The following is a 21,960-nucleotide window of genomic DNA, read 5'->3' as shown; positions in this document are numbered from 1 at the left end:
CATTGCAGAACACCGCTATGGAGTTGCCTAAAGCCAGAGTCGGTCGCTTATCTCTTGCTTCCATACTTTATATGGCACATTTTTCCCATTTGAAGGGACTTATTCTTTTGCACTGTTGATTTCTGTAACCTTAGGTCGTCTTTGGAGCGATCCAGTTGATGAACAACTATGGGAGGGAATGAGGCTGTATGATTGTAGGCCTCTTGATTCCCTGTTGTGTGAGAGTAGTGCATCCATTGGATTTTTAAAGAAATTAAATGTAGTCAGGGAGCTTGGCTGTTGTTCTTGCAAATTCAACTAGTAATGGGGACAAAGTGGGCCGTTGCCCCACTGGGGCTTCCGTGCCATTGTGAATGTGGTCTTAGGAATGCCATTATTTTCTGGCGCGCTAAGACATCTCCCCTTGTGCCTCATTTTTGTTGGAGTGACCCTTGTCCTCCCATATCTTATGTCCTCCAAATCAGTGGACATTGTCACTCTTAGATTGCTCCACCAAATCCTTCCCTTCACTGGAAAGAGTATTTGATTGTTGGCTAGAGAGTAGTGGTTAGATGGGGTTAGACTGGGATCGATAGTGGCGCTCGTGCTGCGGGTGCAGACTAACCTTGATAGCCTAAGGTTGTGTCAAGCCTTCAATAGTTCTTCAACTATTGATACTGGCCCACCCCTGGGGATCTCCTGAGGGTCTCCGCAGGGCTGGGTGAACAGCAAGAACTCGGGCAGGGGAGCACACAGCAAGGAGCTAGGAGGGCCGCCTCAGCTTGCCGCTGGCTCAATCCTCAAGGGCAGCACTTAGCACCTCCCACACTCCTATCCTAGACTTCATCTGGAGTGCGCAGGAGGAGGTTACAAATTCCCCACCCCTCCGATTCAGTGGTCTCTGATGGGGACAATCACCTGGTGCCCCCGTCCCCCATTGAGGGATGTTATGTTATGTTATGTTATATTTATTTTTGTATCGCGCGCGGCTACTCAAAAAGAGTGTCCCGGCGCTTTGAGTAAGGAGGACTACCATACAATAACACAACACAGATGTGCCTCCCACCGTAGTCTTATTTTACAGAGCAGATAGAGGAAATCTCGAGCTGCTCCTTGCCTGCGGCCTGCTGCGTTCTAAATGCTTAAGATGCCCTTCAAGTGCCCTTACGTCATCATCAGCTGGCTCGCTCTGGCTGTTGGGCCTGTGCACCTGGGGCCAAGCTGCCAAAACCCCATCGCCATATTTGTGAAAGAACGAGGTGAGGGGGCAGGCAGAGGAGAAGGGCTGCCTGGTAGGGCCCACTGCAGCCCTCAGTAGATGGGCAAATTTGCCCTTCGAGAGCGGTGCCACCAACAATTGCCAACACCTTCGGCAGCAGGCAACATAGTCCAAGGCATAGTGCAAGGGTAGCTCACGGGCGAACCCAGCCTCTGGGCATGTTGAGAGAGCCGCGTACAACTGCAGCTGTGGGCGGAATGTCTTTGTCTCCGTGTGGCATACTGTCCCTCGTCAGAGAGTAGCCTTGGGCAGGAAGGGCCCTTGTCTAATTTACTGCTCTAACATGTTAGACAGCTAGGTTAGAGCAGTAAATGAACATTTAGAAACGAAAGGTAAAGGAAGAAGCTCAAAGCACGAAAAGCAAAGTAGGGATAGGGTGACTAGAATTTTAAAGCCAAACACCGGGACATTTCACGAAAATAGAAGAAGGACTAAAATTCTACTTCATGCGAGCGGACAGTATGACAGCGCTCCTCAACAGAGAAATACAGAACAGGCAGTTAGAACATACATACCCTCTTTAACAAGCATTGGCATAGCTAATAGGTCTCGCTTTCGGGACCTTTATAAGTATTTAGTTATGCAGCACAATATCCTTGGTGCAACAACATCATTTCTAAACACTTAAAAAGTCCCAAAGGCGAGACCTATTGGCTATGCCAATGCTTGTATTTTTTTGCTTTCAAAGTCAAAGGAGACAGAAAAATTATGAAAGACGAGCGTGTTGGGAATAACCTATTCAACCATAAACTTATTGGCGGCTTACACTTGTCATGTACTGCTTATTTGGATCGATTCCGTTGGAGAATCCTATTGGTGTCCTCCATTTCGGATAAATTGGTAGGGCTCGTTGTCTTTGACGATGGATATTTGCCTTCTAAGTTTTGTGTTACCTAGGACTTTTATCCGAGTAGGCGGCTAATTGCCAGTCTGGCACAAACAGATTTTTGGGGCACATTTTTTACATCAAATGCTCAAATTTCGTATTAACCACACAAAAATGAAATGATGCAGTTTGACAAAACTCCTGGTTCTGAGTTTTGTGACTTGCATAGTGGTAAAACATGAGTAAAACCATAGGCACTTCCTTCTGCATTCCATGGGCATTTTGGTTGTTGCGTCAGCTCCTGGCCCTAGGTACGTTTTCTAATAAGCATTTGCAATGAAATTGGTCTCACATTGCCATTGTAAATGACAATGTCTTTTATCTAGGAGTTTTGCTGACCTGCAAGTGGTGCATAAACGCACTTTGTACTTGTAGTCCTTGCTTTTGAGTAGCAAGGCTGGCAGTAAAAGAGGCGTAGTTAATGCCAGCCTTGCTTCGCATAAGCAATGACTAGAAGTACAAAGTGCTTGTTTATGCACACCTTGCAGGTTTTCAAAACACAAATAAAAGGCATTGCCATTTACAATGCCAATATCTCAAACTCTCGCAAATGCGAGACCTATTGCATTGAAAATGCTTGTTCTATCAGTGACAGAAAGTTCCGCGTCAAAAATGTGCCCATGTCCCCAAAATCTACATCCTCGGACTTCACACCAGACACCGAAATCCTCGGCGGTTCCCCATGAGCTGACGTTAGTACCAAAGTAGGATGAAGAGACGATTGTTTGCACAGACCTCCGAGACCTCAGCCGAAGTCACCTCAACCCATGCAGGCTGTGAAGGAGCCCTTCCTCTACCTCAACGGTTCTCTGAAGCTGAACCAGATAATGGTGGTGGTGGTGTTGATGATTATTATTATTGAGGATGATGATGACGGCAGCAACTAATATTATTCCCAAATTTATGAGGAGAAATCATTTATTTTTTGTTCTCCTTGATGGCTCTGGTCTTGATACGTCCCCTGACACTGGCCTCAGGTCTCTACCTGAACCTTCCACAGTGGAATCTGCATCATTCGCCATGGTTACCAGGCGAACTGCACAAGTCTTTGAACTCCAACTTCCTTCAGTGGAGTTGAAAACTAATGTCTTGATGAAAGTTTTGCAGCCAGTGCAGACCTCCTCAGAGCACCTTTAATTGGCACTTGGGCAAAGCTTGGTTCTTGTCCTCCTGCAAACCGGTAAATCGCGCAGTGACTTGGACTTGCAGCTTCTTTTCAATTCCAGTACCTCACCCCTTAAAGTGTTGTGGTACAAGCCTCAATTAGCATTATTTACCCTAACTCTTCTCCTACCACGCCTCTGGGTAGGGAATCGAAGTGTATAGAGGCCTTTCGAAAACCAATGTTCTCATCTGCCAGTTTAACCCTCAGGTCAGTTAGCTCAAGTTGCCTCTTAAGACTTTATTCGTACATGTTATGGGATACAGTGAGAGAAATCGTGCCCCTGGTCCCAGAGGACCTAATGGACAAGACGCTGAAAAGTAGGCCATCCTTTTGGGTTTGGACACCACCAACTGTTTGGGTAGGGTGGTCAATAAAAGCGCATTGGTTCAAACCCTCTCTTGGGTAAGGTCCAAGGGCTTCTCCAGTGATGTCCAGGTGTCACTGATTTATTTGAATTTAAAAACATTTATACAGCGCGCTTTCACCCAGCGGTTTCATGGCGCTATTAAGTTGCAATGGACGGCAGCAGTAGGAGGGAGTTTAGACGGGGTAAGCTTGCGCAAATAAGAGGGTTTTGAGTTCCCTCCGAAACTGAGTGTAAGAGGGCGTTGTGCGAAGGGCAACAGGGAGAGAATTCCAGAATGCTGGGGCCAGGACAGCGAACTTCGTTCCACCTGCCCTCCGTTTTTTAAAACGGGGGGTGACTAGGAGGGCCGAGTGAGAGGAGCGTAGTTCTCTGCCTGGAAGGTAGGGCACAATGGCAGAGCATATAAATTCAGGGGCAGTGCCTGACCTAACCTGAAAGGTGAGGCAGCCAAGTTTGAAGAGGGCACGTTCTCGCACCGGCAGCCAGTGTAGAGCTTTAAGTAGTGGACTGGCCCGATGATATTTAGGGAGGCCATGAATCAGGCGGGCAGCCTGATTCTGCACCAGCTGCAGACGATGGATCGCGTAAGCTGGGGCCCCATTGTATATAGCATTACCATAGTCAATGCGGGACAGTACCATGGCCATGACAATGATTTTCAGAGCCGGGAGGGAAAAAAAGCGGGAGACTTTCCTAATTATTCTTAGGGAGAAGAAACAAGAAGAGACGACCGAACCAATGTGTGAATGGATAGACAGTTGTGAATCCAAGAAAATCCCAAGGGTTTTAACTTTAGAAACAGGAAGTGGAGGGGCACCAAGTGAAGGGGGCCAAAAGGAAGGGGACCATGGACTGCAACCACCTCCGGTCAAGACCAACTCGGTCTTGTCTGGATTGAGTTTGAGGTGGACATGCTGTTCAATGGCACCTGTCTTTTTAGAGACAAAGTTGAATCTGCCTTGGAGGGCTTTAGGGAAAGTAAAACAATGGTGATCACCCTTGGCCTCTTTCAGCCTGTGTGGCAGTATCATCTAACCATATTGCCCCTTTCGAGACTTCATAAAGGGCATACAGCAGAGACAACACTTCAACACACATCCCATCCTTTTATAGGGAGAGGTTGGGATCTGGCCCACCAACGACCAGGTCCTCGGGTGCAATGTACCACCCAGTCCCCTGAACCTACATGCCGCTGCTTCAAAACCCCTTAGTTTGCCCTCGGCGGCACACTGTCAAGCTGTTGGAGGTAGGACAAGTTATTACCTTCAAGGGTGGTAAAGCATTACATGGGACAGATGTGTGCTTCAAATTGTCAAGGATGGCTATGCCCTAAATTGCCTCTAAATGCCACCTCATCTGCCATCTTCACCACAGCAACTTTTGGAGGACCACTTGTCATCCTCCAAAAAGAATTGCAAGGCCTCTTGGACAAAGGGCCATAGAGTGTGTGCTGGTACCCGAATAATTGACTGTGTTCTAGACCTTGGGTTTGATTTAAATTCTAGACCTTCTACCATTGAACTTCCTCAAGAAAGTCAATTTCAAGATGCTCACCCTGGTTCAAGTTCTGTCAGCCCTGGATCCAGTAAATTCGCAGTACGCCTATTTCACATCCCACAGATGCTACCTGTGAATCCAGTTGGACTACCAGCACTTTCAGTTCTCTATCCCCCCCTTTGGCTTCACCAGTGCTCCTCTGTTGAGCACGAAAGTGAAGGTGGTTTTTACAGGGCATCGTCGGAGGTTGGGAGTACCAGTTTTCCCATACATTGATGACTGGCTGCTCAAGTCAAGCTCGCCTCTGTTTTAGACAACCTCCAGACAATGTCAAAGCTCCTAACATCTTTGAAGTTCTTGAACAAGGTGCCAAAGTCAGCCTGATTGTTTGGCAGCTGCTCTGCTTCATCAGTGCCATTGTTGATATGGTACAGTTTAAAGCCTTCCCTCTGCCTCAATGAGTCCAGGACATTTGGGCTATAATGCTGATGTTTTCGTCTTTGATCTGGATTTCGATGAGAGCAGCCCTGAGAATTATTGGCCTCCTGGCCTTAGGCTTCCTGCTTGTGGACCACACCAGGTGGGATCTGTAGGCTCTGCAATGGATCTGAAGTTTCACTGGGCTCAGAACAAAGGAAACTGTTGGATTCCAGCCAGGTGTTGGGGGAGATTGCAGAGGATCTGCAATGGTGGCTGCTAGGTCACAATTGGACTGGTGGCAGACCCCTCTTACTACCTCACCTAGAGCTAAAGGTAGTGACAGATGGATTGTTGCTGTCTTGGGGAGGCCACTAGGGAGAAGTGGAGATCAGAGGACTTTGGTCTTTGGCAGATCTGTTGGATTTGCAGGCTATTTGCTTGGCACTAAAAGCCTTCCTCCTGTCTATCAAAGGGGAAGGGTGCAGATCCTCACGGACAACACCACTTCCATGTGGTACTGCAAGAAGCAGGGTAGAGTGGGGTCATCGATTGTGTCAAGGGAGCTCTGCGTCTCTGGAACTGGCTGAGTCTTCATGGCATCTTGTTCGTACAGCACATGGCAGGATCTTTAAATGCCAGGTCAGTAATTTATTTGTTAGAAGAACATGATGTTATTGTCTATGATTTGACCCCCATTAGCGTTTCAAAGTGCTCATCCTATCATATGACCTTTTTTTTGTATAGACCAAAACATCTCTGCAGTGGTTGAGGTCTTGTAAGGATTGGAAGGATAGTTGAGGCTTGTAAGGATTGGCAAATTACAGACCTACTTTTGTATAGACCAAAACATCTCTGCAGCGGTTGAGGTCTTGTAAGGATTGGAAGGATAGTTGAGGCTTGTAAGGATTGGCAAATTACAGACCTCCTTTTGTATAGACCAAAACCTCTCTGCAGTGGTTGAGGTCTTGTAAGGATTGGAAGGATAGTTGAGGCTTGTAAGGATTGGCAAATTACAGACCTCCTTTTGACACATAGTAGGGCTTTGCTCACAGTGGAATTTCCCGACACATCTCAGATGCTCATTTAACCTCCTCCGAGAACTGTACAGCTGCTGTCAATGCTGATCTGTGTTTAATTTTAGCCCGAGTCTGCTGAACAGCTGCTGCAGATGTTGGCCAATGGGAATAAGAACCGTACTCAGCATCCCACTGATGCTAACGCTACTTCTTCGCGATCGCATGCTGTATTCCAGGTGAGTGTTCCAACCAAAAGCATCATGGGTCTGCTTCCACGTGACTTTTCAGGATAATAGAACACATTTTCTGTTTTTAGAAATATTTGATGTGCTTTTAAGCAGAATCTGTGCATGGTTGTTAACTACTGAAAGAGTAAATGCAATACAAATTGCAGAATCTGTGTAAAATGGGACTTTATTAAGAAAGGTAGATGTCTGTTGGATTTCTGGTTACAGCTTTCCAGCACAAATAGGGAAATCGCCTATTGAATCCAAGAAGGATTCAGATTACTGTAGTAAAAAAGGTTTATTAAGACCCATATGTAAATATAAACACGTTAGTGATAACTAGTGTAACCAATATGTCTGGCCACTTACTGCTTACTACTTTTGCGCTGAATGTTGGATCTGGCCATTCATTGCAGATCCGCTGGAGTTAAAATTCTTGAATCCTTCATTGGGGTTTGTTCTCTGTAGTTTCTCAATTGCAACTTTGCTTTTGCTGCAGATCTACGTGAAGCAGCAGGATAGGGCAGCTGGCATTAACCGGGACCTGCGGGTGGCTAAAATGAGCCTCATTGATCTAGCTGGATCTGAGCGAGCCTCCTCCACCAATGCCAAGGGAGATCGTCAGCGGGAAGGTGCCAACATTAACCGATCTCTTCTGGCACTCATCAATGTTATTAATGCCCTAGCTGATGCCAAGGTAAGGTGACCTCTTTATCTAATGTCTCATCTTTTGGGCTGTTCTGGACATTATACAGATATGAGATAAAGACCTCCCAGGAGTTAATATATATTGGTTCTTTTAGTATTGGTTTTTAATTAACCTTCAAATAATGAATGTATTCATTCTCCCAGGAGTTGTGGAAAGAGACAAATATACACAAAAGGAGTCCTTTGCCAGACATGCTAGTCCAATTGCCTGATTATTCCTCTCCACAGATTTTTGTCATTGTGCCCTTGTTGAGGGCTCGTATGAATGCTAGAGGTAGTTGTTTTTTTATGTTTCACTACATATTTAGAAACATACATTATGTGCAGAAAGCCTTAAGGTCATGCCATTATTCTGATACCCCGTAAGACGTAATACTAAAGACTCACACATTCGGCATTACATTCACTTTTGAATTTTTACTGCCTTTATTTTTATCTCTTACTCCATATACACAGGTACCTGTGCTATCTCTCTATTGCACTTTCCTATATTGCTTTGGTCCAATTGGTCGTGTTTTAACCACCTTAAGCCCAGTCTGTTAGATTACAACAGTATTTAGGATGATAACTACCCTGTCTTTATAGACTAAAAAGCCACACATTCCTTACCGGGACAGTAAGCTGACTCGTTTACTAAAGGATTCGATCGGGGGAAACTGTCGTACTGTGATGATTGCAGCGATCAGCCCTTCCCACCTCAGCTACGATGATACCTACAACACGCTGAAGTATGCCAACCGAGCCAAAGAGATCAAACTCTCGGTGAGTGTGATCACATTTTATCTGAGCTCCCAAACTTACACTCACACAGATCCTGCTGCTGTATTATTCGATTGCCATCAGCAGCGCTTTATCAATCAGTTCTCCCAATGGTCCAGCTATATCTTTATATTTGGCGCAATATCATTCACTGGCTTTCTGCTAATGACATTGCCAGGTGAATGTGCTCAACCCAGACCAATGCCATATTGATGTGTTTGCAAGTGCTCCATTTCTTATAAATAGGTTCCCTTCTGTGGTGCTTCCTCTTGACACATGAGGACAGCCTTATATTTACATTGGCCTTTCCCCTACTTGTTGATGATCCTCTGACACATGCCACTCTTTGGAAATGTCTATTTTTCTGTAAAGAAGGGGCTTCTATTAAAGTTAGTGCTTTGCTGGACTCCTTTTGAATTTGTGTTTTGGTATTGGCCATTTTGAAACGTGTGTGGTGGTGACATATATATTGTTGTTTAATAAACTGTTCTTTCTGTTGCCCATATTTTGTGATGGACTTTTGCTACACAGCCTTTTGATCATTCACTATGGATTCCCTGGGTTGTATTTTAGCGCCCTGCTTTTCATTCTTTACCCTCAATCTCTCAAATCTTTACCTCTCATATCTTTCCAGTTGAAGAGTAACGTGATCAGCCTTGATTGCCACATCAGTAAATATGCAGCCGTCTGTGAAGAGCTGAAAGCTGAGGTGGGTACCTGGTGAATGCGAGTGTGCACTGCAGTGGACTGCCACTCTCTGCCATGTCCAGTATTTGGATGTTTTTAGGAGCATACCAGTCATTTGGAAGTGTTTTAATAACCTGTTGAAATCCATGCTCCTGCCGAGAGGTAAAAAGAGCTAAACCAGTTTTTTTCTGCTCGCATACGGCCCGATTCGCCCAGACAAAAAGCATTTTAAATGTACTAACCCCTATTTGTTTTTCAGTAAGCTAATATCGAATTGCATATAGGGTTTGCCATTCTGTGTTAGGAAGGGCCGTGTTATTAGCGTCCCTTCCTAATACCGAATCGTAGCGGTATGTAAGAATGTTTTGCGTCCAGGAAAGCATAAGCAAAACATTTGCAGTTACAATCAACTTAAAATTGGTAGTAACCCATTCGCAAACAAGAAGCGGTCCCCAAGGGACCTCTTCCCCTTTGTGAATGTGTGCTCCAACATTTTTAAAGAGCAGGCAGTGGTCCCACAGACCTCTGCCTACATTTAACAAGCCTTTGCAATGCAATAGGTCTCGCATTTTTGAAACTTTGACCTATTGGTATTGTAAATGACAATGTCTTTTACTATTGCAGGTTTTTTTTAAACACATAAATAAAAGCCATTGTCATTTACAATGCCGATAGCTAAAAATCTCGCAATTGCAAGAAGTATTGCATTGCAAATGTTTGTTTATTCATGTCACCCAAGTTGAGCAGTACCACTTCCTGAAGGTCTGGTATTGTTTTTTTTGTAAGGACTTTCATTTCCTCAAGGTGCTGCCTCTGTCCATTCCTGCAGCTCTGATGGCCAAGAATTAACAGAGAGATCACGTTCGGCTTGCAGAAGAAAATCGCAATAGTTGAAAACCGGACTCCTTTTATGTGGCTCCATCTTAGCCTTGCTGTGTACTTTCACTGAACGTTCTTGAGTTGTAGAAAACATTGCACTACGTGGTCCGCCCCTTGTGAGTCCTCAACAAGGAAAATCCAGCTACAGTCACCAATATGGATGGCAATGTATTGAAAGCAAAAGTTGATTTGTTGGCTCAGGAAGATTCTTTCATGAAAGGATATCCTTTGCAACAACAAATGTGTAGTAAAGATACAACGATGTAAATCTTTGTATTACATTAATGTGTTGTAAAGTCAGACATTAAACAACAAGAAGCTAACAGGGAGATGTGGAATAGCCCCTCATGCACGCATTCAGTTGGAGGAAGAAAGATACATCCATCCAGTCAGCTAATAGCAGTAGGTTAAAGAATAATGCTTTTCTATGGTATTTGCAGTCAAGCCAACGGCTGAGGGTTGAACCCATAGCACTTGAAACAATGCGTTTGGTTGGACAGCAGACATAAGAAGAGGGGGAGGAATGTTTAACCTATAATGTATCCCATTGTTAAGAACGTATGCTGTTTACCATATTTGTAATAGGTTTGCCAAGCAAGGAAATTAACCTGCGACACTAGAATGCAAACAGCAATACATACGTCCAGCTATTCGATGGCAGGCGGTGCTGGAGGGCTAACAATGTTCTGTCCTATTCATGAATTTTTTAAAGGTTGCAAGTGACACTGCAAGCTTCCTTCATGATACAGCAAAAATAACAAGCTTTCCAGAAACCGCTCTTCAAATACCGAGCAGACCGCTCTCCAAATACTGAGCAGATTTCAACACAATGACCTTCAAAATGAAAAGCAGCCTTCAACAAACTTCTGCTGCGGAAGCGCACATATAAATACGGATCTGCGATTTGCACACACAAAAAAGCAGGGAAATAACATGACAACAACAAGCGGTCTTCACTGTCTTCACCGTCTATTCATGGCAGTGATCACTAAATGGCAGTGAGTCAAAGGGAAATCCAACACATTAAAAATCAGTCTTCACTTTTCAAGCACTGCACTCGTGCTTGTGGTGCACCGCTGCTTGCTCCTGCAAGGTTGATGCCCCCACAAGCACGAGTGCAGTGCTTGAAAAGTGAAGACCGATTGCTAAAGGCCCTCCTGGAGCAGCGCATGCCCGCTGCCTAGGCGAGACCTAAAAAATGTAAAGGTTGCTGTTCATTTTTATTTTTCTAATGCATTGTTTTCCTTTAAGGAAAACTGGCTATAAGAAAAACTGACTACATTACAAAAATATATTGCTTTATTTAAAAAGCATTCATCAATATGGCGGTCTGCTGACCCCAACAGGGCATCATCCCCATGATTGGAGCCATTGACAATGGGTGGCAAATTGCGACCTGCCTCATTAATATTGATGAGGCAGGTCCATTTGCTACCCACTGTGAATCAAACTCACTGTTATACATCGCAGTTTGTGATTTCCTAATAGCGAATCGCAAAAATGTGTTATTAGGAAATCGCAGACACGTGATTTTGTACATCTGGCCCTAGCTCTTATGAAGAACCAGCATCTTGTGAAAATGTATCAGTGGGACTTCGCATGTCATATGTATTTACATGGTAGCCTATTCATTTTTATAATTCCAACCTTACCACGTAGCCCACATATTATTTCAAATCCAATGTTTAGACCAACATATGCAACTAGAAGTGGTGGCAGGCCAATGTAGCAAAATTTCTGATAGATACATCTGCAGTGTGGATTCCTCACCTTGTGAATATCCCCTTGCGTCAGCAACATTAGGAAATTGTTTTTGTAGCTTCGCGCCGACGTGGACTAGGACGTCATAGAGACAAGGCATCGCACCCGACTCCGCTGACGTCACAGACGCCTACAATAGGCCCACGCCGGCGTGATGACATTGGTTCCTTTTTTCCGAGTCGTCGACGCTAACGGTTTCTGGATACTCAGTAGCTTTTGGTAACTCTGTTACTGTTTTTCTTTGTTTCTTTACTCTCTTGCCTCTTTGTCTCCTTATAATGTCGACAAAGAAGACTGGATTTAAACCCTGCAGGGAGTGCGGGAAGAGGATGTCCGTTACGGACCCACACCAGGACTGTATTTGGTGTTTGAGCTCCGACCACGACGTAGATGGATGCTCGTTGTGTCAAAAAATGAACCCAAAGGCCCTACGAGAAAGGGAGACCAAGCTTCTTGTGGCAAAACTGAAAGCCGATAAAGGAAAGAAGTCTTCAAAATCCCGCTCGAGGAAGTCGAGGTCGAGATCAAGATCTCGAGAGGCGTCAGCTTCGAAGTCTTCGTCGGATCATGCTTCGAGGTCGCATAAGAAGCATAAGAAAAGGAGACATGAGTCTCGACGTCATTTGGGTGAGAAGTCGGGCTCGAGGTCGAGATCACCCAAGAAGGTTAAATCGAAGGTGATCCCACCACAAGAGGTTTCGGATCGAGAAGGCGAGGCCTCGCCTTCGGAGTCGCAAGTTCAATCTCCGACTCCGGTTTCCGATCCGACTCCGGCTCAAGAAGAGGTCGGTGAAGTTCCTAATGAGGAAGAGGAATAGGCTCCTGTTGATGAACCAGATTCGAATCTGCCTCGAGATCGGCCTGAGGGTGATCATCCACCTTTTCAGCACCAGGTCAGGATCTTTCAGCGTCGAGGTCATGGTACCCCTCTGGTGCACCTTCGGGTCCCATGGGTCCAATGGCATTTAATTTGGGTGTGCCTCACTCTTATGCCCCGGCACCTTTCATGCCGTATATGCCGGTCCCGACTCCGCTCTGGCAGTACCCGGCTCCACCGAGGTCGACGCCGATGTCGACGCTGGCTCGACCGAAGTCGACGACTCCAGCACCGGCGTCGCCCGCTCCAAGCAAATCTTTGGAGCATCCTTCTAAGCCTTAGGATTCGGTACCGACGTCGGCTCCGGCACCGTCGGAGTCGACAGTGGATCCGCCTGCAATCCGTGTTAAACAGAGATCTAGGAGAGAAGCTCAACGTCTCCTGGAAGAACGGAGGTATTATGAGTCTCATTCAGACTTGGAGGAAGGTGAACTGGATGAGAATTATTTCGAGGAGCTAGCTGATGCTAGTGGTCTTGATTTTTCCCCAGGGTGGGTGCTGCCATCAGGTCCGGATGCGCCCTCTAAGGATGTTCAGCCATATCACGTGGTAATGAAAAAGGCAGCAGGACTTTTAGGCTTAACATTACCTACTGTTGAATTTAAATCAAATCTGCTTACAGAGGTTCTCCATTCACCGAGCTCAGCTGTGGAACCATTACTCCCATTTAATGAGGCGTTAACTGAACCCATTATGGAGGTGTGGAAAAAGCCTCTTTCTGCTCCTGCTGTCTCGAAAGGTGTGGCTAGGAGATAAAGAGTGGCTCCTGAAGACCCTGCATTTTTATCATCTCACCCTTCTCCTGAAAGTCTGGTGATTCACACTGCGTGCTCAAAAAAGTCAGTTGGTGCTTTTCCCCAAGTGCCTGGTGACAAGGAAGCTAAAAAACATGATCAAGTGGCCAAGAAAACTTTCTCCTCCGCAAGTATGGCGTTAAAATCAACGAATGCCACTTGTCTTATGGGAAGGTATGTGCACGCACTTATGGACTCAATGCGTTTATTGAGTCCAAAGGTTCCAGAAGACTGCAGAGGTGACTTTGAGGAAGTCTTATCTGATACTCAAGCGGCAGCTCGTCAAGTTATCCAGATCGGTCTAGATACTGCAGATTCTGTTGCAAGGATCATGGGCACTGCGGTTGCCACAAGACGTTCAGCTTGGCTAAAATCCTCGGATTTTTCTACTGATGTGCAGTCTGCGTTGTTGGATCTGTCTTTTGATGGTGAAAGACTCTTTGGCAAGAAGGCAGATACAGCCTTAGAGAGATTTAAGGATAGCAGGGCAACTGCTAGATCTCTTGGTCTTCAAGTAAGAGGTTCAACGGCCAGAAGGTTCAGAGGTTTTGGACGCTCTTCTTTTCGTACCTATAGACAAGGTCAACAGCAGCAACAACAAAATACCTTGTATAGGTCATACAGGGGAAAGCAAAGGGCACGTCCTCGAGGGCGTCAAGCCTCTTCCTCCTCCACCTCCTCCAACCCCCCAGCCACAGAAAAGCAGCCCTAGATCCGCCATTCAGGATCATGTGGGTCCGGTGGGGGGTCGGCTTACCCACTTTCTACGGGATTGGGAACCGGTTACATCAGATCTTTGGGTTCTCAATCTTGTAGAAAATGGGTATGCCCTTCCCTTTCGGGAATTCCCTCCCAATTACCCTCCTTGCCAGGGATATTGCTCAGAGGAACATCTGTTGCTCCTACAGGAGGAAGTTCAAACTCTGTTAGGAAAAGGTGCGATAGAGGTGGTCCCAGAGCAGGAAAGGGGTCAGGGATGCTACTCCCGGTATTTCCTGATTCCCAAAAAGGATGGCAGGCTTCGTCCAATCCTGGATCTCAGGATCTTGAATCTTTATCTGAAAGAAGAGAAATTCAAGATGCTCACCCTTGCTCAGGTTCTTCAGGCACTGCTGGAAGAAGACTGGATGGTGTCGCTCGACTTGCAGGATGCGTACTTTCACATCCCCATCCTGAAGTCGCACAGGAAGTATCTCCGTTTTACGGTGGGATCGCAGCACTATCAGTTTGCGGTCCTTCCGTTTGGGCTTACTACTGCGCCTCGAGTCTTCACCAAGGTGATGGCAGTGGTGGCGGCGCATCTCAGAAGGTCAGGGATTCCTGTATTCCCTTATTTGGACGACTGGCTGATCAAAGCAGAGTCGTCGGAGAGAGTGCTCCATCATCTTCGAGAAACAACCCAGTTGTTGTACAGGTTGGGTTTTTCGATAAATGTGCCCAAGTCTCACCTGGTGCCCTCCCAGCGCAACCTGTTCATAGGTGCTGTACTGGACACTACTGTATGTCGTGCATTCCCTCCACCTCAAAGGATTCGCGACATACAGGAAATGATTCCTTTATTTTACAATGGAGCGGTCGTTCCAGTCCTGAAGGTCCTTCGCCTGCTCGGTCTGATGGCTTCATGCATTCTGTTGGTCAACCATGCACGCTGGCACATGAGGGCGCTCCAGTGGTGCCTCCGCAGGCAGTGGTATCAGCACAACGGAGATCTCAGGGAGTCAGTGAGGATCTGCAGAGAAGCTGCGGCGGATCTGTTTTGGTAGGGCGTGGAAGGCAACCTGTCTATGGGGAAGCCTTTTCAGTTGCCTCCTCCGGTGGCCACCGTGATAACGGATGCATCCACTCTAGGGTGGGATGCTCATCTGGGGGATCTGGAGGTCAAGGGTCTTTGGTCTCTAGAGGAAAGGTTGCTTCACATCAACCTTCTAGAATTGCGGGCGGTACGTTTGGCGCTCAAGGCCTTCCTCCTCTCCCTTCGCGGTCGTTCGGTCCAGGTCCTGACGGACAACACGACCGCGATGTGGTACATCAACAAACAGGGAGGAGTGGGGTCGCAGTGTCTCTGCAGAGAGGCTCTGCGTCTCTGGTCCTGGGTTCAGGACCATCAGATTTGTCTGATGGCGAATCATCTGGCCGGAGTTCTGAACGTTCGTGCAGACAATCTCAGTCGGCAGTTCTCTGCCGACCACGAGTGGAGGCCTCACCCGGAGGTGGTTCACGACATCTTTCAGATGTGGGGGACTCCTAGGGTGGACATGTTCGCCACTCGCGAGAATGCTCACTTCCTGTCTTTCTGCAGTCTCCAGTATCCGATGCAAGGAGCCTTGGGGGACGCGTTTCAGTTGAGTTGGGAAAATCAACTCCTTTACGCGTTTCCTCCCTTACCTTTAATTTCTCGGGTTCTGAGGAAGATTCGCCAAGACCGGGCCCAAGTCATATTGGTCGCCCCGGACTGGCCAAGAAGGGTGTGGTATACAGATCTTCTCCACCTCTCCTCTCACCCGCCGCTCCGTCTCCCTCTTAGGGCAGACCTCCTCTCTCAGATGGAGGGGCAGGTTCTACACCCCCACCTCCAGACATTACACCTTCATGCCTGGAGATTGAACGGGGCAACCTGAATTCCTTTTCCCTCCCTCCCGCCTGACGTTGTGGATGTCATCTTGTCAGCCAGGCGTGACTCCACTAAGTCCATCTATTCTTATAGATGGTCAAAATTTGTCACGTGGTGTGGGGAGAAATCTATTGACCCTTTGAGAGCCCATTTGTCTGATGTTCTCCAGTTTGCCCTTTCTCTGGCACAACAGGGGCTTGCTGTTGCCACAGTGAAGGGCTATCTTTCAGCGCTGTCGGCATTTCTTTGTTTGCCTGACCAGCCATCTCTTTTTAAATCTCCTGTAGTTTTAAGGTTTTTGAAGGGCCTCACAAAAAAGTTCCCTCCTACTCCTTTTATTGTGCCTCAGTGGGACTTAAATCTTGTATTGACCTTTTTAATGGGTGCTCCCTTTGAGCCTCTTCACAAATGTCCTATGAGGCTTCTGACTCTTAAAACAGTCTTCCTCGTTGCAATAACCTCGGCAAGGAGGGTAAGTGAGCTTCAAGCTCTTAGTTACAAGCCCCCTTTCTTGACCATTCATGCTGATCGAATGGTTCTTAGGACCAGGGCTGCTTTTCTGCCTAAGGTGGTGACTCCTTTCCACCTTGGTCAATCCATTACCCTCCCTTCCTTTTATCCTCCCCCACACCCTTCTAAGGATGAGGAGAGGTTGCACCGTCTGGACCCCAAAAGGGCGGTGTACTTTTACTTGGACAGATCTAAAGACTTTCGTTTGGATGACCAGCTCTTCATTGGGTTTGCTGGCTGCAAGAAAGGAAGAGCGGTCCATAAAAGTACATTGTCGAGATGGATCGTCCTCTGTATAAAGATCTGCTACTCTTTGGCCGGTAAGGAACCACCATAAGGGCTCATTCTACAAGAGCGAAGTCCTCAACCTCAGTGTGGGCTAGAGGTGTTCCTGTAGAGGATATTTGTAGAGCGGCAACTTGGTCTTCCCTCCACACTTTCGCGAAGCATTACTGCTTGGATTCCGAAGTGAGGAGGGACGGTCACTTTGCACGCTCTGTTCTCCAGGATTTCTTGGTTTAGAAGAGTGGACACCCTCCTCCGGGAGTGGGGACTGCTGTGGGACTCTATTCACAAGGTGAGGAATCCACATGGCAGATGTATCTATCAGAAGAACAAGTTACTTACCTTCTGTAACGCTTTTTCTGGTAGATACAATATCTGTCTGTGGATTCCTCACTGACCCACCCGCCTCCCCGTTGTCCACTCTTCTATACCAGAGTTTCTGTAATGTATTTATTTTATTGTCAAGGAGTTGTTTATTTCAAATATTTTATTGCATTTGCTTCACACTGTGTGTGTTACCTTGATATTTGTACTGCGTATACTGTGTATATGTCTACTGTCATTGGTCCGTCCGTGTGCCTCGAAGGCACGGAAAGAAGGGCGGAACTGATGTCATCACGCCGGCGTGGGCCTATTGTAGGCGTCGGTGACGTCAGCGGAGTCGCGTGCGATGCCGTGTCTCTATGACGTCCTAGTCCACGTCGGCGCGAAGCTACAAAAAGAATTTCTTAATGTTGCTGACGCAAGGGGATATTCACAAGGTGAGGAATCCACAGGCAGATATTGTATCTACCAGAAAAAGCGTTACCGAAGGTAAGTAACTTGTTCAGTAGGCAGTCCATAGAAGTACTAGATTGGCGCAACCCAGAGTTGAGTACGGGTGGTGGTAGTTTTCCGTATTTAATAGGAGTGGAGGCAGCCCAACCCAGTATGGTGGAAACAGTCCTGCATACGACAATCAAAGCATAAAATTAAGTATATGCATGGGGTAATAGTTTGGTGAAACAGCCGCAAATAGGAAAATATTAATGTTTTTTCTTTTCTAACTTGGTCCTTTATGCAGAAACATTTTGTTGCTGGTAAGTTCTAAAGAGTTCTGCTGGTTAAGTGTGATTAACTGTAGCAAATGCCATGTCATCAAGGAACATCTGAACTGCAGGTGATTGCTTATGTGCCTTTTTTTGCCCTGTGAAAGATGGTCCATACATTTGATTCTGAATAATGTTCTTCTCAAAAGGGATGGATACTAAACTTGAAACACTCTGTAAGTCATGTATATCACTTCGAAGTGGACTCTGCTTTGTCTGCCACCAGCACAATTAGCAATTCGTAAGGCTGATCTAAAACCATATCTGCCCGGTTTCACAATATTATGGTAGTTAGGCTGAGATGGCTCAAACTATGATGGTGTAATGAAAGCTATGTGGCTATCTACTCCAAAATATTCAGTTTTTCTGATAGATACATCTGCCGTGTGGATTCCTCACCTTGTGAATATCCCCCTTGCGTCAGCAAAGTTCGGATTTTTTCTTCGTAGCACGCCGGCGTGGAAGACGTCACAGGAGCACGGCATCGCACGCGACTCCGACTGACGTCACCGACTCCTTATTAGACCCACGTCGGCGTGATGACGTCGGTTCCCTTTTTTCCACGTCGTCGACGCTAACGGTTTCTGGGATCTTATTCGATACTTAGTATCTTCTACTATTTTAGTGTTACTATTTCGTCTTTGAATTGTTCCTTCTTCATCGAGAATGTCGTTGAGGAAGACGGGGTTCAAACAGTGTGGGTCATGCGCTCGCATGATGTCTATCACCGATCCACATGGTGATTGTTTATGGTGTCTTGGATCAGAGCATGACGTTAAAAACTGTCGATCCTGCTTCAAAATGAATCCTAAAGCTTTACGAGAACGTGAAGCTAAACTTCTTCTAGCAAAAGTAAAAGGAAGAGAAGCTGATAGATCATCGAGGTCGACGTCGAGACGCTCGAAGTAGAGACGGAAGTCGCGATCGAAGTCGACTTCGAGGTCGAGATCCAGAGCAAGGTCGAGGTCTAGAGAAAGATCGAGGTCCGGATCCAACTGGGCTTCGGGTCATGCTTTGGGTTCCTCGAGGAAGAAGCACAAGAGGAGAAAACATAGCTCCAGACATCATTCTGGTAAAGACTCTTCGGATTCAAAGAAAAAGTCCCGAAGACATCATAAGGACTTCATTTCTCCTTCTCCTTTACAATCTCTTCAAGGTTCCCCGACTCCGGAACAAGAACCTGATCCGGAATCACACCACTCTTCGGATCATGAGGTTGAAGAAGAAGTTCCTAGAGCTCAGACTCCAGTGGAAGTCCCTGTAAATCTCGAAGGCCAGGATGAGCCGGTGCCGGAACGACCTTCTCCGGAACAACCGGTTGGTTCGTATCCTCCCTTTCCTGGTCTGGGACAGGACCCATCACATTTTCTTAATGCGATGTTTGGAGTCTATTCTAGAGCTATGTACCCCACCGGCGCATCAGTTGGTCCCGTGGGTCCATTATCTTTTAACTTGGGCATTCCTCAATCTTACACCCCGACTCCCTTTATGCCGTTTATGCCGACGCCTTATACACCTTGGCTCGGTACGGCTCCGCCGAGGTCATAGACTCCGCATACGGCTTCGCCGGCTCCGGATCGACCTCGTGAATCCAATCGAAGTGCCACGCTGATTCGTGAGTCTCATACTCCTGCTGCTCCAGCTCCTCGCTCGACGTCGGATCCGGCTCCATCGGATTCGTTACCGGATCCATCGACTTCGATTCGTATGGAATGATCGAGGCGCAGAGCTCAACGTCTTTTGGAAGAAAAGGAGTACGATGATCCTGAAGTGGAGGAAGGTGAACTTCTGGATCAGGGGAGCTGTTTTGACGACCTTCATAGTGCCAGTGGTCTAGAACTTTCTCCTGAGTGGGGTTTGCCTTCGGTTTCTGATGCTCCATCAAAGGACGTGGCTCCTTACCACATTGTAATTGGAAAAGCTGCAGATCTACTTAATCTAACCTTACCTACTGTTGAATACAAACCTAATATTCTTACAGAGGTTTTGCATTCACCCTCTTCCATTAATGAGCCTACACTTCCATTTACTGAGGCTTTGACTGAGCCGATAATGGAGGTTTGGAAAAGACCTTTTTTATTTTATTTAAGAGGTTTTATATAGCGCTAGCCAGACCCGAAGGTATCAGAGCGCTTTACAGCGAGTAGAAAAACACATAAAAGAGGAACAAGAAAGCGTAAGTGATCGAAAGATCCGGTGTGCTGTGCGTCCCTCGGAGCACATTGAGGTAGAGTGGTTCCGATGTAGTTTCGATCCGAGGGTAAAGTCCTGAGCTCCGTTTCCCTCCGGGAGTGGAGGAGAGTAGGGGGTTAAGGGGCGTGGATGAGGATGGGAATGTTGGAGCAATTGTCTGTTGGCAGCAAGGTGTCAGCTTGTGCACTTCGGATTTCAGTTTGGGAAGGTACGGTTGAGGTATAAGTCTTTTAGGAGTCTTTTGAATTTTATGAAGGAGGGAGTAGTCCTGATGTCAACCGGGATGGAGTTCCATATTTTGGGTGCGTTTCCTGCGAAAGAACGAGCTGCAGTTTTTTGCTTGCGTGTTTTCAGAGGGATTCGTAGGAGGGTGTTGGAACTCCTAAGGTTTCTTGACTGGCCGGCTTTCTTGAGCTTGGAGGCCAGGTATTCTGGTTTCCCTGTGTGTAAGGCTTTGTGAGTAAGGCAGGCGGTTCTGAAGTTGGCACGCAATTCCACTGGGAGCCATTTTAGTTCTCTGAGTGCAGGAGATAGGTGGTCGTACTTTTTGACTCCGGTGACCATTCTGGCAGCCGCGTTGAGAGTTGTTTTGAGTGGAGCTAGGCGGGAGAGAGCTGTACCGGAGAGAACTGCATTCCCATAGTCCAGTCTAGATAACACCAGTGATTGGGTGGCTTGCTTGAGGTCCGTGGGTGGGATGAAAGGTTTGATTTTGTTGAGGAGCTTCAAATTAAGGAAGGCACTCTTGGCAGAGGTCATGATGTGATTTGTCATGGTTAGTTTTTGGTCGAGGGTGATTCCTAGAGATTTTACTGAGTTAGCCAGGGTGAGATTGCCATTGAGAGCATCTATAGCTTTCAGCCACTCTCTAATTTGCGGGTTTTCATCTTTGTTGGAGATAAGGAGGATTTCGGTTTTTTCATGATTAAGTTTAAGGTGGTTTGTGGCAAGCCATTGTTGAACTTCTTTGAGAGTGTTGTTGAGTCTTAGGATGTCATTAATGGAGGAGGTTTCCAGGTAGATCTGGGTGTCGTCAGCATATAGGTGGAAGGGTATGTTGGCTTTTTGTAGGATGGTTGTGAGGGTTTCCATGTATATGTTGAACACTTGAGGAGAGAGTACTGAGCCTTGGGGGACGCCTCTGTTGACGGGGAGTGGGTCGGACGTAAAGGATTTGATTTTTATCCTTTGGGAGCGACCATGAAAGAAGGAAGAGAACCATTGAAGGACCACCTCGTCTGCACCTACTCGGTCTTTGAGAGCCTTGATGAGAAGATTGTGATCAAGTTGTTCAGGTCGTTGGGGTCTAGGCCAGGCTTTTTGAGTAAATGTGTGACTTGTCCGACTTCGAGACAGTCTGGTATGATGCCAGTTTTTAAGGAACTGTTTATGATTTCGCACCATCGTGGTGCGAGGGAGAGTTTCAGCTTTTTGGTCAGTTGAGAGGGTACAGGGTCGAGGATGTGTGAAGAGGGTTTGGAGGAGGAGATTAGATTGAGAATCTCCGCTACAGGTACGAGGTCGAAGGTTCTCCAGGTTTTAGTGGGACGCGAGCTAGGGGTGGTTTCAATTGCTGGGGCTGAGTTTTTAGAGGCGTGATTGAGGATGGTGCCGAGTGATTGCTCGATCTTGTTTATTTTTTCGTTGAAGAAGGTTGCGAAGTTGTCGCATAGAACTTTGGAGGCCTGCACTGGGGTTGAAGAGGGTTTGGAGGTTTGCTGCTTGATGATGTTAAAGAGTTCTTTTGGCCTGTTTTTCGCATTGTCGAGGGCGGTGCAGAAGAAACTGTTTTTTTCCTTAATGATATGTTTTTTGTACACTCTTCTTGCAGTTTTGAGTTTTTCGCAGAGGTTAGCAGAGGGATCCTCTCTCCATAGACGTTCTGTGGCTCTAAGCTGCCTCCTTTCGTCGTTAATGTCCTTGTTGAACCAGGATCTGGAGGGGATGTTCCTGGATTTTTTCAGTTTCAGGG

General features: G+C 46.6%; 1 protein-coding gene across 5 annotated transcripts in view; it reads left to right on the top strand.

The window, feature by feature from the left end:
- LOC144770552 (kinesin-like protein KIF18B) overlaps positions 1 to 21,960 on the top strand; it is a 411,545-nt gene that overhangs the window by 130,603 nt on the left and 258,982 nt on the right. For all 5 annotated transcript variants that reach the window (XM_078655159.1, XM_078655158.1, XM_078655157.1 and 2 more), the window contains 4 exons: positions 6,735 to 6,845; positions 7,336 to 7,533; positions 8,130 to 8,306; positions 8,938 to 9,012. In XM_078655159.1, the coding sequence (XP_078511285.1) occupies positions 6,735 to 6,845; positions 7,336 to 7,533; positions 8,130 to 8,306; positions 8,938 to 9,012 (561 nt within the window). The remainder of the gene's footprint in view (positions 1 to 6,734; positions 6,846 to 7,335; positions 7,534 to 8,129; positions 8,307 to 8,937; positions 9,013 to 21,960) is intronic.

This window comes from Lissotriton helveticus, chromosome 7, assembly GCF_964261635.1.
Source record: "Lissotriton helveticus chromosome 7, aLisHel1.1, whole genome shotgun sequence".
NCBI classification, from domain to species: Eukaryota; Metazoa; Chordata; class Amphibia; order Caudata; family Salamandridae; genus Lissotriton; species Lissotriton helveticus.
Note: the sequence above shows the minus strand (reverse complement) of the source record. Positions and strands in the feature narration are given on the sequence as shown.